The 19,752-nt window shown below is 29.8% G+C and overlaps 2 protein-coding genes across 3 annotated transcripts; both read right to left on the minus strand.

Annotated features, from left to right (window-relative positions):
• Nucleotides 1–3,002: 3,002 nt before the first annotated feature.
• LOC126844610 (uncharacterized) lies at nt 3,003–6,290 on the minus strand. Its single transcript, XM_050582915.1, has 2 exons — nt 6,063–6,290; nt 3,003–4,700 (listed from the first exon to the last, which is right to left on the minus strand). Exons 1-2 carry the CDS (start codon nt 6,186–6,188, stop codon nt 3,279–3,281), a joined length of 1,548 nt encoding a protein of 515 aa, XP_050438872.1. The 5' UTR covers nt 6,189–6,290; the 3' UTR covers nt 3,003–3,278.
• A 3,382-nt stretch (nt 6,291–9,672) lies between these two features.
• On the minus strand, nt 9,673–18,122 carry LOC126844594 (uncharacterized). Of its 2 annotated transcripts, none has more exons than XM_050582892.1 (12): nt 18,001–18,122; nt 16,777–16,921; nt 16,050–16,129; nt 15,783–15,900; nt 15,056–15,144; nt 14,468–14,609; nt 13,136–13,227; nt 12,213–12,357; nt 11,414–11,499; nt 11,196–11,346; nt 11,056–11,109; nt 9,673–9,809 (listed from the first exon to the last, which is right to left on the minus strand). In XM_050582892.1, the coding sequence occupies exons 1-12, from the start codon at nt 18,070–18,072 to the stop codon at nt 9,736–9,738; spliced, it is 1,248 nt and encodes a 415-aa protein (XP_050438849.1). In that variant the 5' UTR covers nt 18,073–18,122; the 3' UTR covers nt 9,673–9,735. The 2 variants fall into 2 exon arrangements, with proteins under 2 accessions (XP_050438849.1, XP_050438848.1); XM_050582891.1 differs by having other exon boundaries at nt 15,744–15,900.
• Nucleotides 18,123–19,752: the final 1,630 nt, after the last annotated feature.

Raw genomic sequence — 19,752 nt, forward strand, 5'->3', positions numbered from 1 at the left:
TCTTACAATTTTTGTCTTGAATATATTATTATTATTATTATTATTATAAGTAAAAGTAATTTAAATCTAAATTGAAAAAACTAACACAGGAGACAGGTCACACGGTTACTTAAAAAATATTCTAAGTCTTAGTGCATTGGTTATGAAATGTACAAGTTATCCCTTTTAAGAAACAATACTAGCCGCACAACATACACGAATACATAAACTAATTTCAATTATGTATGTATCACACCATTATGAAAAAAATTAAAATTAGATATTTAAATAAAAATTAATGAAATAATTTTTAATATAAACATTTCTTTACCGGGTATTGTGGTATTACAGGTACTGTGCTATCACACTGTCAAGGGCGACTTGATAGTACTATCATGATAGCACGGTCGTAATGCACAAAAGCGGTATGTTCGTTTTGGAACAGATAATAGTATTATTAGATCACAAGCTAACATGTCTAGCAAATAGCTTAAATTAACAGTCGGTCGTTGTTTGTAAACACAGTTTAGTTTTGGCCATTTTCGTGTTTACCGATTTCGTTACTTACAGCGCCTCATTTCAGTGTCTCGTGTGATATAGGAATACATATATTGTCGGCCAGAGGACGCCATACAACCTGCTTTTACTGTTTACGGAATTGCATACAGCAATGGAAAAATACTGCTGTTTCGGAGCCTCTGATAATTCGTCGCTTGGGGTTTTCCTCTGACCTCGTTTGAGACCACTACAGTTTTTCAAATTTATCACATAAAAGCGACGATGGTCGATCGCGATTATTTTGCGGCAAGTGTAGCATTTTAATGGTTTCAACCTAATTGCGATTTCTTTCCAAGCCAAGTTTTACGGTTTATTAAAGAAACGCAAAAATATTGACAAATTCTGCCGTGTGTTCGTTTCTCGACATTGGCAAGGTATATATACGAGTGGCGGATTCAGTATTGGCCAGGGGGCGCGATGGCAGTTAACGCCGCACTAGCCATAAGGCTTGGGCCTTGTGATACATACGATTTAGGCGGTTGCTGCCGTCCATAATCCCCCGGCCAAACATTTTTTGCTCACTAACAATATGGATTTTTTGTAAAATATAAAATATATTTTATCAACGTGTATAAAATATAATCCACATAAAAAAGAACCTAATATTACATTTTTACTTTATACAACTTCAACGATATGCACACATCCCTCGTTGCATCTCCTACTATAAATTCTTCTATTTATAAGGCTAAATAAAACATAAATGTAGGTTGTCATAGTAAAATTAAAAAGTAATAGCGATATTATCAGTAAGTGCTATGGGGAGGGGAAAGAGATTTTTAAATGCATATTATTATTAAAAACTGAAGGTTACTTAAACACTATAATAACAAATTATCTTACATACTATTGATTTATACAATTTGATTTGAAAATAGTTAAGTATATACAAATGTTATTTACATAAGTTTTCTATTTATTTTTAGATTGTTAATAATTCTACATCTATTGTTCAAATATCTGGCTTCAAAATTAAAAAGCTCTTCCTTTTCGAAATAGCGTTAAACGCCCTAAAAATTTGTACATTTTACAACTTAAATATAATAAAATCAAAAAATGAAAAAGTTTTTCAGCCGAGTCTGCAACCACGAAAGAGCATTTTCATGTCTCGTTTAAGTACCAAATAAATTTAGAGTAGTGGTGGAATTATAGGTAGGTAATCATATAGTATATTAACAAGCAGTAACAAGCTGGTATCTAAGGGGGCTAGTATATTAAAACATCAAGTCTCTGACTAATATTGTAGTTTTAATATTTGGCCTTAAAACAATTCATAGAGAATTTGGGCCCTTAAACTATTTTGAATTTATCATTTAGTTCTAATTTGAACGTTGAACGTACAACAAATCTCTCATCTCTTATCAGATAACAGCGTAACGCTTTTTTGGTAACACTTTTTTCGGTTATGTGCCAGAGCTAATTCCCACCTCCAACCCCGTTCCCATCCCAAAATCATTCTCACCCCCACCCCCAACCCCATTCTCACCCACATCCCCAAAACCCTATCTCCCACCCAAGTTTTATAACTAAGTATATAACTGATGTGGAGTCGATAAGGTATTGATTTACAATCAAGTGTTTAATTATTTTTATGTCTCGGTTTCTTTATGTAGCAAGTCTATAGATTATTAATCGTACTTTTATTTGGACAATAGTTTAAAAAGTTCATCTGTTTCCCTTAAAAATCGAGTTTTGACCTAATAGCTAGCTATTTCATTTAAAAAACGCTAATACAAATGATAATCTTTTATAAGACCAAAAGTTGAACAGTTGTACCCTTTTTTTTTTTAAACACCCTAACGTTTTTTTATAATGTTATCAATTTAATAATATTGCACTCAATATCTTTCAAAATATTTTAAAAGTATTCTTTACATATAGAATTACTGAGTGAATTATACCTTAATTAAAATACTTTATAATACATTTTTTATAGGTTTTACGAACGTCGTATTCCATAGTATCAGTTATTTTGAACACCAAGTTAGCTGATAGTTAAAATGCGTCCAATCATCGGTATACCGAGGAATAAGCACATGGAGTATGTTAGTTGGATTTAAAACTGGATTTGTGCATAATATTAGCGATATTAATCTTTACTTTCAATTTTTCTAGCGGCAACATAGTGCTAATTATGAACGTAAAAGTACACTACTAATAACATATTTAATGCACATAATTATTATGAATTTAATAAAATATTTTGAATAATAAAAATATATAATAATCCTAGTAAATCTTAGTAGTTTTTTTTTGGAAACAGGTAAGGTAAGTAATTTAACCTTGCTGATGATTTATTAAACAACCCAATAATTTTTGTATTATATTGAACTTTAAAATATAATTAACACATTTCAATTAAAATAATTTACAAAGCCTAAATAAGATATAATTAAAATAAATATAAAATTATAATTTAAATAGTTACTGCATTTTTATTTTTATTTTTTCGTCTTTATGAACAGTAATAATTTTATTATTTTGATGCGAAGCTAACCTTCCATTCTTGTTTAAACGTTTTATTTTTATTTATGTATACAATAATGCATATTTTGCTGAAAAAGATCATTAGTTACCGTGTAAGTATAATATGTATGTAAAGATCAATCATTCAACGATTTGCCGAATAAATACCAACAAACACACTAATGGTTTGCAGCATTTATCTAGGTACAAATTACAGGGTACCTAATGTTATGCATGTTATGGACCTATACATATTGCAATGTAATACTTACAAATTATAGGTATTGTTTCAATATTTTATGAAAAAAGCTTCGTAACATATTTTCTGTGAACGTTTTTTGATGAGGTAAACGTTCGTTAACAACGAACGTTTCCTCGTGGTTTTGTTCTCCGTCAATAAAAAACGAGATGAATACAAAGTCGATTTGGTCGAGTTTGATTTTAATGTTTCCAAAATAACCATCTAGTGAGTTCAAATTGTTTTCCAAAAACTCCATCGTGCAACTCTGACGGTCGAACGTCTCGTTAAAACTATGTGACAAACGGTTTTCACTCAACGCAATCGATTCCACGTCGATTTTGTTCATTATCCGAGTGGCCATGTTTTGAATTTCCCGTTTTTCTGAAGTTGTTATGTACAAAACCAAATCTTTTAGTTCGTCCACAAACTCGTCGTTGGCGTAAAGTAAATCCGCAGCCGTGGATAAAACGGCATACAACATGTCGTTAATATAGTCTAGTTTGGATATTGAATACGGTTTTGAAACGATTTCCCGATAACATGTCAAATGTATCCACGTGTACATGAACAATTTCACCTTGCAAATGCTGATCACGTATTTCAGATAAACGTTCATCTGGAACGGCTTTGCCGGCCACGCGTTATTCTTAATGTGATTGGCCATTAAAGTCTTGGCGTTGTCCAACAGTGATATCGTTACGTTCCACTCTATTTGCACACCCGGTACCGCTGCACAAATGGCATCGTGCTCGTCCCAAAACCGTCTCAAGTACAGGTTGTCCACGTCGAAATAGTCGGCATACTTATAAACGTGGTCCAGCATAACGTCGTCGTAGAGCTTGCCGTATAAGTTTTTCATAAACCTATGTGCGTCTCGCTCTGTTTCCGGTGGTTCGTATAGACGTTTGGCGACACTGTAGTCTTCGTTCAAGTAACCGTGTCTGACGCACATCTCGGTAAACGCTGAAATAGTGGCGCCCAGCCGTTGGTCGTCGGTAAGGTAACTCGCCATCAAGTCTCGGTCGGTCCAATCCGGATCCAAAGCCCTGTAAATCCCGAAATACAACAGCCAGAGCCATCTATGCGCCACAGTCTTGCCGAACAACAAAACCGACAGCATTCTGGCCACGGTCGTTTTGAACCGAACCAACGTGGGTTTTGTTTGCACGACGGCGCTAGTTTTGTTCTTCTGTTTGGCGAAACGTCTCAGATGGTAAAGCACAGACTGCGCGATCGCCCCGTTTGTGCACTGCAAGTCTTGCATTTTCCGTTTGTACTTCAATAGGGCGACTTCTTTTTGTGTTGTTCTATACACGCCGTAGCTGGATGACTCCGACAACATTGTCATCTCGTCCCAGTCGAATACTATGGGATGGTCGTTCATCGTTTTCAGATCGTTCAGCACATAAACGAATCCCTTGTTGTGTGTGTCCAACATTTCGTATTCCTCGGAATCCTGAAAACAAGCACAACCACAAGTTTATTTAAAAATAAATATAATAATATTGTACTGTAAGTTTACTGATCGCCAAACAGTAACAATTATGCATCTTGCGGTAATAGAAATTTAAATCTTCGATGGTTAGAAACGGTAGATAGTCCCTTCCTAAGTCCCTTCGAGGTTCGAGTACCCCCTGGAAAATATTTGGCAGTATAGTATAATTATTATCTATTTACAGCGATGTATGACATTTTTTCGGATCAAACACAAAAATACATCGTTCTAATTTATGTTATTAAACCCAAATCTAGTCATCAATTACGTCTGGTATCTCTAGAGTCTAGAACACCATATTATTTCTTAAATACATTAAAATTGAATACATTTCTAAAATGTATTCAAAGTAGTATTCAAGTAGCATTTTTTTTCAAGTTTTAATTACAAAGTTGTAACTTTGTGGACGATTTGAAGAAAATTGATGATCTGTTAGGCAAAATTAGTTTCCAGGTATGGTTTAAGCGAAAAAAGGTAAAAAAAAAAACATGAATTCAAATTAAATCACTATTATTTTATTAGCAAAATAAGTAATTTTAATTTTAAATTTTCATCTAGCCAGAAATAAATAATAACAATTTTTCTTTTTTTTTTATCTAAGTAAACTTTTAAATACATGGAATATTACATTTGGCCAGGGGAGGGAAGGACAACTTTGTAAAATGGGTATCAGTTAGTAATAAATAATTTAATGTCATCCATTTATTTTCCTAATCTTATCTATCTAATTAATGCTAAAATAAAATAGTACCCTTAAAATTATTGTAGCTGTGTCCAAAAACGTGTTCAACCCACCCAGTTTTATCTTAAGCAATAGCGACCGTTTTTTTTTAAAAATTTTATGGTTTAGCGAAACTATACCAGCATATCTGAAGTGTTGCTAACGTTATTTAAAAAAATAACGTTGCCAACACTTCCATGCTAAGAAAACAAATTTTACTACGTCAAACCAATATGTTTACTTGCTTTCCGTTCAGAATTCAGGAGTAACAGTTACCATAAAACTGTATAATCTTGAAAAACTTATTATAATTTTGTTTTAAATTAATTGTATAACACTGAATTCAGTTAGTCGGATGGAACTTGTGGGTATTTAAATTCTAAACTACCTGTTAATATTATGTTGACTTATATCTGCTGATAAAAACAATGTGTAATTCATGTAGTCTGAGCGCATTTAAAGTATAAAACCTGTACAGTATATTTTTTTGTCATTCATTCAAACTTAAAAATGGCAATCCTTTCTCGGCTTAATTATCGGTTTTGAATGCAATATAATTGTTTAGGACTTCGATTATACTATATAAGTTCGATAATAATTACTTCGGTCGGCTGCGTTGATTTTGGTTTAAGCCAAAATTTTAAAAACGACGGATACCCATACACGAAAGATGTTACAAACGATCCATATAAGAAAATTAACACGACCACATACATTGTACTATTCATTATTCGTTACACACGGTGTAAAGTATGTGTTGTTAGAATCGGTAGAACGAAACACTTATAAAACGACTATTTGCATAACTACGCAATTCACTCAAAACATTATTCGACTTGCTACTTATAAAAAAAACTAGTTCATACTACTGCGTACACATTTATTTTACTGTTATTTATTATTTTAACTTGCCGCCTATAGTCTTGCTTTAAGCGTTTCACATAGAAACACCGCAATGTGTGAGATATATTTAATAAAATAAACTTTGACGCATAATTTGATCTTATATTTTTTTTAAATAGCAACTTTACAGTAAATCGTAGGAGTATGGTTTACTGGCAATTTATCACCGACATTCTGGTATTATCGTTCCATATTTCAAAAAAAAAAAAACAAACAAAAATTTAAGCAACAAAGATACACGATTTTTTAGTCTGCCTTACTTTAACAATTTTAAATTTCAATTGCATGCCGATTAGGTCAATAACCTAGTGTACTGTATTTGTTACAAAACACTGCACAATTTGTATGTATTGCATGGCTCGATGACAATCTTAAAACAATTAAATATTCAGTGTATGATCTGATTCATAGTATTACTTAAGACATAATACATAATGTAAATGTACTGACAACATGTGGTTTGACGTGTACTCACCAACAACTTGTTACTATTGATTTAATTTATAGAATAAAATTACAAAGAGCAAAAGAGCGTTTTCAAAATAGAACGAATTGTATAGTAACAAGACAAATGAGCTAGTACAGTATAGCAAATTTTGTTTTAAGAGTTGTAATAAATTTGAAATCACAAATCTACAAATGCATTGAATTAAAATATTTGATTGTTTAAGATCATTGACATGCTTTTCGTCTTGTCTCGATTCAAATGGAAATCTTTTTAGGAAATAATCATTTCTAGTGACTATTGTAATAAAATAGGTTCAATAAATTTTAAACTATAGTATATCTTTATTCAGTCAATACTTAGCTATTATTGCAAGTTTTTTTTTAAAAGATTTCCAACCGTCATTATTTTTTATTTGATATTTTAATTAATAGTAAGGCAGATCAAACAATAAAATTGTTCACCCTTTATGATTAAACTAAATAATGAAAATCCCAATGATTGTATTTATACTTAAAAAGAATGATGTAATTATTATATTATATTTCACTATATTTGAAATTTGTATTTTTAAACATTGTGATACAACAATAGGCAAAAAAAATGATCTGAAAGAATTGTATAAAGATAAACTAGTATATAACTAGTTGTTATTGAAACAGTATAAAATATACATACACATTTATCTCGTGGTCTACAAGTTCACAAAACATAGTTAAGATGAGCAACCATAGCATATGGTAAACGCCGTGGTTTTAAATTATATCATCGACAATACAGACATCTTGACACTTACTTATAGATTATAGTTTATAAAAATAATTAAACCAACAGTTATATATCCATGAATCATAATTTTCCAGGATTTAAAATATACTTCTTTTTTTAGTACAAAAAGAGAAATAGAAAATAAAAGAAGAAATTTTTTTTTCGAATGCACTCGTATTGAACAGTTTAAATATCGAGAAGGAATGTGTATATAACTCCAGATTTCGGAATTAAAAATTCCGGTTTTTTAAATTTTAGAAAATCAGGATATCCCTATTACTCGTATTAATTCATATGAACACGTTTATTAAAAAAAAAAATTCACACAACTGTAGATGTATGGCCTTTTTGAAATGACCGATTTAATAATGAAAATATTTCCGTTATATTGATATAGGTTGCATAAACTAGTATACGAGTAGCATTTCTAAGCTGAGATATTATTATTAACCGAATATTATCGAAAAACCCTCTCATTACTCTTAAAACACATCCCACAAAATGTATGATAAGTTAAATCTATAGCTGTGTAATGCCGTTAATAATACTATAATATGTCATTTAGGTTATAAAATTCATAAGAAATCAAATGACGACATCACTTTTATGTGATCTGAAGTAACGGTTTAAAATTCCTCGATTAAATCACAATACTAATACTGTAGGTGCATAAAAAACAATAATCTGTGTAAGTATAGTACAATACTGTAGTAAAATACGGTTCGTTATCCTTATTTATGTAATATTTTACTATATTCATTTTGCAATAGCTGTAATCGTCCTGAGTTATGTCAAAAAAATTTCAAATGACGTTGGTCCAGATAATTTATCTGTAACATTTTTAAAAAAAATGTGCTTGTATTCTATCATTTCCGATTTAATTTTTGTTTTATATATCTCTCAAATCAGGTATTTTTCCTAGTATGTGGAAATATTCTTTTGTTACTTTAAAAATTGCGATAGCTGTGATATTATTAATTATAAAGGCCAATATTAAAAATATTAATTATACCTAAAATTTTATCTAAACTAGTAATCATAAACTTTCCCATATACGTAGTAAACTAATAATAAATGAACAACATGATTTTCGTGTTGGTAAGTCTACTATTACTAATATGGTAATATTTAAAGAACATATTTTAAATTAATTTTCTTCCAGTTTTCAAACAGATGTTATCACCACTGATTTCGAAAAAGCGTTTCACCGAGTAGACCATTAACTACTTATTTCTAAATTAAAATTATATGGCTTGGAAAATCCTTTATTATCCTGGTTATATACTACTTATCAAATAGATTTAAAATTATAAAGATTTCAAATTTTATATCAGACCCTCTACCCATTACTTCTGGTTTTCTACAGGGTATTCACCTTTCACCGTTATTATTTCTGTTTTTTATTAACGATACAGCTTCAGTAATAAAGACTAAAGTATTCTCAATTTCTTTTCTTTGCCGATGATTCAAAAATCTTTAAAACGATCAATTCACTGTCTGATGCTGCTCAATTACAATATGACATTAATTGCTTTGCTACTTGGTGTAATCATAACGGAATTACTTCAAATATTAAACATTTAATTGTATAACATTTACTTTGAAAATGTCCAAAACTATAATTAATTATTCTGTTGCTTCCAGTTTTGCACCGAAGCAATTATTTAAAAAGAATTTATAAATGTCGGCATTATATATTACTAAAGGCTTGTGACCCCCCTAAGGCACTTTTCGTTAGTACTTTACATATTTTATATTACAAGGACTTAAGCAACACTAAGAATTCACTTGGATTATCTTAGTAACAACAGGACATTTTTCGTTGCTACTAGAATGTAATACGTCCAAGGTACATATTAAAAAAATGAGAAGAATACAAGTAGATTTTTGTTTTTTAAAAAATATTATCTAGGTTAAGTTATGGCTTGTGGATAATGTTGAGCTCTGATAACACTACAAGAACGATCACGTTAATATTTTTTTCTATGTATTTTTATTTGATTAAACACCAATGTCTAATTAAGTGTCAAACGACATATTATAATTATTATGAAAAATGTTTGAAACATTATTAATGAAACATTTTAATCGTTTTGATTATATTTTTTGCGTTTTTCTTAACATAATAAACTTTTGAGGAAGCATTGACAAAATTTCCATTACTCCGGTAGTGAAAGATCTCCAAAGTTCATGCTTCTTTTAAAGTTAAGGAAATTTAATAGGTACTGTCCACCTGAAAATCACAAACATAATATAAATATAATGTATAGATTACTAAAAAAAATACTAAAATGTTTTATTGACCACACGGTATCAAGGAAACGGGACGCATAAATAATGGTAAGGAATGAGTGAGGCGGTTAGTATAGCCACGGCAGTCGAACAGTTGTGACTATCACATCCCTGAAGATGGACTCTGCAAAGAGTCCAAAACGTTGGCTTAAAACTATGGACATGGATTTATCTGAAACTCATCCGCTTGATGTTTTATTGATTTAAAACAGCCCAAACATTAATGTAAAAAAGATTTTAAAAAATATAACTTAAATATATTATTATAAGCTTTTAAAGGCTAACATGTTTTAAATTACAAAGGGCTTCACAATATTTTAGCTTCGATGAGAATCTGAGATGGTATTAATTCTACAATGATTTCTGATTTTGTATGTTAACACGATAACTTTTTTCCTCTTGACCGATTTACTCATGTAGCACCTTTATACATCCAAAATTGTATGCGATTGGTGCTGTAGTGGGTTACAAGTTAAAAATGTCAATTGTTTCTACCCCAAAATCAGGAAAACCCGAAAAAGCCAGTACAGTGAGGTCGGGGCATAGTGGTGATTGGGGGTCACAGGTTTACAGGAATTATTACAACTGAAAGTGGTCTTAGACTTAAAAGCTGAAGGTAAATTTTAGTGAGAATATTATAATCTGTATGATTTTAGAGTTGAACGATAAACTATCATAATTTTATTGTATAATATTATAGTTATAAATTATAATGTATTTTTAATTTTTTTAATTTTGCACAAAACTAAATAAGAAGGCAATGTTAGCGTTTAAAAGTTATGACATAAATCCTGCACAGTAAAAATAAGAAGCCAAGAAATAAATAATATACAGTAGCTATCAGTACAGCTTGAAGTAAGGAAAATGTGGAAAAGACGATTATTAATTCTGAAAGTGGTTACATCGGATTAAATGAATTGATGCTGTGTACGAAAACTAGAACATTAAAACCTTGTATAGTAAAACCAAGCACAGCACAACTAGTATTTATTACTTAGTGCTTATTAGCTATGCAAATAATATAGTACAACAAAAGCATTTATATTATTTTTAAAACCTATAATTTCATGTGGGCATTATTTTAATAAGGTTATGTAATTGGTTTTTGAAAATGGCACGTTTATTTTCAAACAATCATACATATAGTTCACTTAAGAATAAATGTAGTTATTAAAAATCATATTTACCATTCCATTTATAGTCAAAATATTTCATTTGACCACTTTCGGCTAAAGTCGGCGCTAAGCAATGTATACAAGGTGTATAAGGTATTATTAATAAAAAATTTACGTCAATTAAATGCAATAATATTATAAACCATAATTACAACGAAATTGTCCGTATTTTTGTAAAATTCGTCCGAAATTTTCTAAGTCTGTGGGTTTTTTAATCCCATAGTGTTTAACCATGTCATCGAGCATTATATAGTTTCTTCCCCCATATTTTGGGAGTATTTCCTTAAATAAATTATACATCGCCTAAACAAGTTTTTTAAATCTTATACAAAACTGATGTAAAACAATTTTGAACAGTAATATTTACTACCGTCATTTTATTATGAAACAGATCTGTAAGATAACCACCGTTAATAGCTCTTGAAAAGTTATCGAAAGTCATTCGGTATTGATCATCTGTAAAACACCAAAGTATCATAAACTACTAAGCATTCATAAAAAAAATAGATAGTAAAATGTTTTAGTGAGTGCAATGTGTTCAGAAAATATATTTTTTTTATAATAGTATAATACAACAACATAAGTGAATAATATTTTGTTTTCTATATTATGGGGTGGAATGTGAGCAACGACATCATTTTTAGTCACTTATTGTGAAATCAGTCGTTAAAATTCAAAGTTATTTTTTAAATAAGTGTACTTCAAGCAGGACTAGTGGTAGTAGATAAAATTAATTATATTTTAAAACCTTCATCATCAGTAAATTTTATATAAAAAATTTATAAGTAAATTTTTGGTGATTTACACAAGACAGACCCCAATCATATATTTAGCTTTTTAGATAAATTGTATATAATATATTTATATAGGTAGAATATAAACAGACATTTAAACAAAATGCTGGTATCGGTAGTTTGTTATATTTAATCCAGTAACGTTTATGGCATTAGTGTGAATTTTTGTGATTAGTACTTTGTATTTACTTTTTGTATTAACATTTAAATTATATCATCGGATAGGTTGGTTCAGAATAAGTTAGATTAGATTAAATATATTAGCCAAATAAAATAGAAACACTTAATTGTAAAACCACATTATTTCCAGTGAATATTATTTTTACACATTCAATTTACGATGATAAAAAAATAAAAATAAAAAATCATATTTACCTTGCGTTTCCCCGTATTTGCCTATAACATATTTGAGATGAGTCTCAGGAATAATTTTTTTATAATATCTATTTAGTTCTTTGAAGGTAATATATTTTTTGTCTTCTTTTTTTCCGATTATTTTCATAAATTCAGCATGTATCAACTATAATTATTTAAAGTAGCTAAATGAGTTTTTCATTAGGTATTTCATTAACAATTTATTATTACTATTAGGAAACAGGCACATACAAATTGCCTCCATTTCTTATCGTAACTTTTAGGGTAATAAACTACTAGCTGCCTCGCAAGCCAAGTAGTCAATATTTTATATAGGAGTAGCCCCCAAGGATATCCGAATTCCCTCCCGACGCAACAGTTCCTTTTAAGCCAAGGAAAGTTTTTTAGTTTTACATACACACTTTTAATTTGTGAGATTGTACATTGTTTTAGCATAATTACACGTCATTAAGTATATTTTGCAAAGTATGTGCAGCAAATAACTAATAGTATTAATAATTTTGTAAATTATTATTAAAATTAAAATAATCATCAGTTTTTGGATTTTAAATTTATCACTCATTATTTTTCTATTTACTACCTATGATAGAGATTCATGTTAGTGATCCTCAAGGAAAGCCCTGTATGTTTTTGTTGTACAGTTTCTTGGTCGGAGAGAATTGAATTTTGACGACTACATGGTGATGAGAGGCAAGTAGTGTGCACCGTAGGAAACAAATCGATAAATCGGTAATCTTATCTTAATCTCTAGCAACATGTAGGTATGGACATTGCACTACATTTATAGATTTATCATTTATAAGCTGAACTGTACAGTTGTTTTTTTTTTTAGTCTATAGGTAGTAATACCCAATATTACCCAATTGTAATTATCGTGTGCACATAAATATATAATGAAAATAACGTAATACTTATTAAATTACCTTTCTACTAAATCTTGGTATGTCCCCCTCTGACCCGGCCTTTTTAAATTCTTCAATTGTCATTCTGTATTCATCATATTCACCTAGTATCTCTAAATATACATTTTTTTCTGTTACAATACAATTTTATAAAGTTTCAAACCATATTTTAATAGCAACACCTCAAACAATTCAAATTAAAAAAAAAAATAATTGTACTTTAAGCAAGTAGCACACTCGCTTTAGTAGTAGGACGTTTCTGATCTGACAGATAGCTAGACTTGCACTACAGTTAACCGGTACTTAGCTTGCAAAACACTTTTTCGAAACTAAGTATGAACTATGATTACTGGATAAAGGTCCGATGAATTATAACGGTATACTTTAAAACATAGTGAGCTGACTCGACACCGTGGCTGGCGTAGCCGGGCACCCCCCTCGGAACCGCTGTGTACAGACATATAACATACTACGTTTAAACAAATTTTGTTTCACAAAGGTAAACCTTAACAGACATTTAGCTGACTGTCCTCTAGACATTTTTATCTGTTTTCAACTCATAAAGTTAAGCGGGATGACACCGGCCTATATTGATGACGTGGTCTATAATATAACAACTTTTACCAAAGACAATTTCCATTATACACTTTTTCCCAATGGCCAGCTTCTTATCAAGTCTCTTTAACTTTTTAAAATTTTAATTTAAACTTAATTTTAAACCTGTTACCTCCTCATAGACTGTAGCCTACAAACCTAGGATATTTTTAGTTGGCGGATCGAAGCGACGGCGCCGAGCGAGCGAATGCTAAAACACTCGAAAACCTGCCGTCCTTATCAGTTATCAATACGAATTCCGCCCGCTGATAAGGAACTGGACATTGGTAGTTCATACAAATTGGTAAAAGTGGTAGCAACACCGGACACTTGATATTTATTAACCGTCTAACTTCTAGACTATTCTTTTCAATTTAAAATTAAAAAAAATTACAGATACATAGCTAGACTTACTCTACACTTAATCAGTACTTAGCTTGCAAAATATTTGTCCATAACTAGGTATGAATTCTGATTACTAGATACAGCCTATAGGTACCATGAATTATAACGGCATTCCTTTAAGACGTATTCCGATGGCTCGACACCGTGGCTGGCGCAGCCGGGCACCCCCCTTTGGAATCTGTGACCTCCCCGAAAATACTTTGCAGCGAGGGGACGTGAGCGTGCCCGGCGTAGCCGGGTACAGTACCGGGAATCTGTGGCCTACCCGCCCGACTCGGGGGCCTGGGGGCGGAGACCCCAGCTAGAGCGAAGCTCTAGTTTACAAACTAAAATATTATAACATCACAATTTTACCGTCTTTTACAATATGTATGGATCCGTAAGTTTTCACAATAGGTTTGTAGTCGTTATAATCTCCATAATAATTACTCATGAAGGCCCTATTAACATAGTCCTCTTGTATATTTTTCATCTTGTTGAATAGATATACTATTTCCTAAAAATAGTGATGAAAATGATATAATAAGTGATTCAGATCGGTTTTTAATTAATTTGATGAGCTATTTTTTATTCTTTTTATAAAATTTAGCATAAAACTAGCATAAGATTTACGTCAACAAAATATAAAGCTAATTTTTCAAAAATGTCCTAAAGATATTTCGCCAACCCAACATAGATTTAGTCTTCCATAGTACATCCTAAAGTTATTTATATTTTTTTTCCTATTTTTCAAAAAAATTGACAAACTTATAGAAATTGTTAAATTGTACATTAAAGCGTCAAAATTGAAACTGTCGTAAGCTTTCGTGCAAGTCGTGGAGGAATAGGGAGACATCATTCATAAAAACGATACAAAATATATATTTGATGTATCCATATTTATAAGTGGACTTCATATGTTAATGCAAATAGCTATTATAATTTAAAAAAAACAATTCATACCGCCTCAATTGCAACTTCATCACGCCAAGGTTTTGGAAGATCACCATTGTTTACGGCTTTTTTAAATTCATTAAACCCTAAATGTTTACCTAATAAAAAACACCAATAAAATATAAATATTCCGTACCAATTAAGATAACAATATAAAAAACAATATTAATAAGATTTAATGTTTACAACAAAGTCCAAACAGTAAAGTTAAAAATGTTTTAATAATCTCGTGAAAGTTGAAGCTATTTAAAATAGTAAATATTTTATACATAACATATTTTAAACAGATTTTTATTGAATTAATGACTGTTGGCATCAGATGCCATTGGCTAGCAAATTTGCATAGATATGGTCTTCAGAATTTTGTTTTAAATATATCATTTTACCTACTTTAATTATTTATATTTTGTTTTCAATGTAAAATATATTTTTTTAGTTAAGTGGTAATCCTTTAAGGACATAACTTTTATTAAATGTCAAAAAATATAAATAAACAATTTTAATGATACTATAATACAACAACAAAGTTTACAATAAGGAATTTGGGGGCAAAGTTCCCAGCTGCGCTAGAGATAAAATAAAAATATAATGTTTTGAAATAAAAATACTATACTATAAAGACATCTTAGCTAAAGCCTTGTGGACACCCATGATGGCTTTACCATTGTTTATTAAAAGCACAAGAATTTTTAATTACATATTATTGGCCTTTTGCTGTATTTGTTTAAAACATTACCGAGTTGAAGTGGTAGAATTATTGGTCCATAATAATGACTCAAGTCTTTGTGGGTAATATTGCTTGTAAGTTTGTTTTGTTTGTTTGCGATTATTGCCTCGAATACAGATTTAATTGCCTAGACATTGATTTTAAAAACTTATGTAAAATTAATAGAAAAAAAATGTTGAACAATTATATTTATTAAATATAAATTTGTGCTTATTCAATGATTCTAAAAGACTAAAGCTCATAGTATCAAGCATAAAATGATAATTATTAAATTACCTGTTCAGAATAAAAGTGTATGTGTCCATCAGATGCAGCTTTTTTAAAATCCTTATAATACATTCTGTACTCTACATTGTCTAAAAATCAACAAATAATAAAAAACAACTCCAGTACATTGGGGTCATATTATGTGGGATGGACCATTATACGATTAAGAATGTTAATGGTCTTTAGAAATCTTTGAATGTGATAAAATAATTTTAAATAAACACTTTGGCGTAAATCCCTTGATTATAAAATGTACATATGACGAAATATATTACTGTAATAAAGTCATTGCATAATTATAGTATATTTTAAATGAATTAGACGTTTGTAAATCAAATCGATAGAAAGTAGGTTAGCTTAACTCTTTTGCAGCTGATTATTATGCGTTTGTATCTTATTTTCATTTTTTGATAGTTTTTCTTAATTTTGAAGGGCAAGAGATGATTTTTTAAATTTTTACCCAAATAAGCACCTCTTAATATAACTATTATTATAAAAAGCTATAGCAAACTGCAGTTTAAAGTTAAAATAAATTTACATTTGTGTTTTTTTCGATTTTTAATTGAAACTTTTTAAATTTCCGTTCCAATAAAATACCCTTTTGGGTACGATTTCTAATATATCCTATAAACATCCGCCATGAGCTTATATCTATATAACTGCTGCATAAAGAATTTAACTCAGTCATTTTTAGGGTGATATAAACTTTACGTGTAAAAACATGAAACATGATTACTTTCATTTTCTGCCGACTGGTGGCCGTACGTTTGTAATACGCTTAAGAATTCAGTTGGATCTTCGTCTTTATAATACCTACACCAATAACCTTGATTTATAAAGTCACTTTCGCATCTTATCGCGTCCCAGAGAATTTCCATTACCTGAAAATTTTAATGCAATGGCATAAGAAGTGTTATAAAATGTATTTTTGACTAATTTTATAAAAAAAAAAATTATTATTATTGAATACTATTGTTTTTTTGATATTTTTATGTCTTTGCTTTGGCACATAAACGGAAAAACCGACACCGGTTATCATAACGAAAAATAACAGCTGATTTATCTGTTTAGATAAGAGTTATGGTTTTTACTTTGAAACACAACCGGAAAAATCGACACCGACACCGATTATCATAACCAAAAAATCAGCTGATTTATCTGATAAGAGAGATAAAAGATAAGGGAAGGAGATAGGGGTTAAGAGATAGGAGGTTATAGATAGGGGGTGAGAGTTAGGGGTGAGAGATGAGGGTTGTGGTTGGGAGTGGGATTGAGGGTGGGGGCATATTTGTTGTGTTCACAACGTTCAAAATAGAAACGAATAATAAATTCAATAATTTAAGGGGCCAAATTCTCTATGAATTGTTTTGGGCCAGATATTATGAAAACACTAAAATACTAGCCAGAAACTTGATATGTTTACTAGCCACTTTAGATACATACAAATGTATCCCGTGGTGTTGCGTACTCGTACGCAAGCTGTTAAAATATAATATGTAGTACCTATGATTTTATCATAGGTATTACATATTATATTTTAATAGAGCTTTGCAAACATTCCCCATTTTTTTTTATTTTAGTCGTTTTTTCGGTTTTTATTTAGAAGTGATTATTTTTTAAATTTTTGGTACATTAAAATACTATTTAGGTACGATTTCTGATATACCTGGAAACTCGTAACATCGAAAAAACATAACGTGAATTCAGGTTTAAAAAAAAAATAATAATAAAAATAAAACAGCTATTCATCAAAGCTAGCTAAGACCACCAGTGTATAAAATTAGTGGAATACTAAAAATACGACTATTTCGAGTCTACAATAAAAAAATCTGTTTTTATACAGCTTATTATATTTTTCTAAATGTTTCGGTAGACAATAGTATTAAATATATTTTAACTTTTTGGGTAAAACAAATACCAAAAAATATGAATAAGTGCTTGTTGAAAAGTCTATAATTACCACTTCGTCCATAGAGTTAACCTTTGGAATAAAATATGTTAAGCAAAAAAATAATATGTACTTCATAAACATTTTTTTTATTTAAAGTTTTTCTAACTAATGAATATAACATTTGCTTTAGAAGAAACCGAACACGTAAATGATTCTAATACTGAATAATAGCTAGTATTTTCGTAGATTTAGTTTTTAGCAATGCAATATTCGGACAACTGTATTTGTATAAGATATTTATTTTACAATATTTTTTTGGTTTTTTTCATCAATTCAGTAATCTAAAGTTTTGAAAATACTAACGTGTTCGTTATTGGAGTTGAATATTATTCACAAGCCTAAACTTGGTCTATAAACAATTTGAAAAAAACAATCGGCTACTTATTCTCCCTTTTTTTAACATGTTTCTTGGTCGTATTATATTTTAGTGGCAACGAAAAATGTCCTGTTGTTACTAAAATAATCCAAGTAAAATTTTAGTGTTGCTTAAGTCCTAGTAATAAAATGACTGTAAATTACAAATGAAAAGTACCTACATAAAGGGGTCACAAGTCTTGGTATAATTTAAAGACGAAATTAAGAAATTTCAATTTTAAATAATTGCTTCGGTGTAAAACTGTGTATGATACTAACTACTTAATATAAATTATTTTATTAAAAACAAAGATATTATTAATGGTACAACTTTTTATTTTAAAATGTCTAATATTCAAGGCGGTACACTTAAAATACTAGGCTAGGTTATGTCACCTAATAAGTGGTTTAACCTCATAAAGAGGATGGGTCAATAAGAATTTAATAAAATTGTAAACTATACTTAATCATACTAGTCTCTATTTACAACCTATTATGTATGCGTCTATAAAATTAAAGAATAACAAATTAGTCTTCAAATTGTTGAAAATGAGTTTTCGAAACCGAAATCTGAAGATATTGAATTCAAACTTAATAATCCGTATTTTTGAGATTTCGTTATAAATTGGAATTTATAAAAGATGTTTTTTTTTCCATATCTCAAAATACAAAACCCAAAAATAAAATTAGAAGGGTTTTCGGTTCTTTTATTGTCTAAAAATAATACAAAATACATTGGATACCGTTAAATTTGCAATGTAATTCTCAAGAGAAAATATTGTGTTTATAATTACCGTTACCAAATTACCTGTTTACCTTTACCAAAAAATAGTGTCAATTTGTAAAAATAATGAGAATTTTTATTACAAAATTAGTATTGATTTTTCTCTTTTTTGTTTTAAATACATTTGTATATGATTTATAATTACTAGCCTCTAAAGTGATAATATCATAAAGCTTATTGAAACCGTAGAGCTTGTCTTTTATTTTATTGGTACTCTTACCTATAGATCATATGACAATAGTTAAAACAATTTTTAATTTACAATATCTAATACAACATAGGAATTTTCATTGTTTAGTACAATCATAAAGGGTGAACCCTCTAATTGTTCAAATTGTCTTTAAATTTTAATGAAAAAGTGTGTACAATGGAAAATAGTCCATTAAAACAAGTATTATCTTGTAACTGATACAATAATTATATTATCAATAAAAAGTGTAGCCGAACACAATTGTATGGTGGTGTAAATACCCCATTGCTTTATAGGATGAGGTGGGTGGCTGATCTGAACTTAGTGGACGACTTAGTACAATGTCATACTATAGGATGAAATATTGATAATATATGTATGTTATGAGTGATTTTTTTTTTTTTGGGTGGTAGGTGTAAAATATGTTTATAGT

Source organism: Adelges cooleyi, unplaced genomic scaffold (genome assembly GCF_023614345.1).
Source record: "Adelges cooleyi isolate 19-005CV unplaced genomic scaffold, UGA_ACOO_1.1 ACOO_flye_CR_arks_rails_tigmint_CR_PRNA_651, whole genome shotgun sequence".
NCBI classification, from domain to species: domain Eukaryota; kingdom Metazoa; phylum Arthropoda; class Insecta; order Hemiptera; family Adelgidae; genus Adelges; species Adelges cooleyi.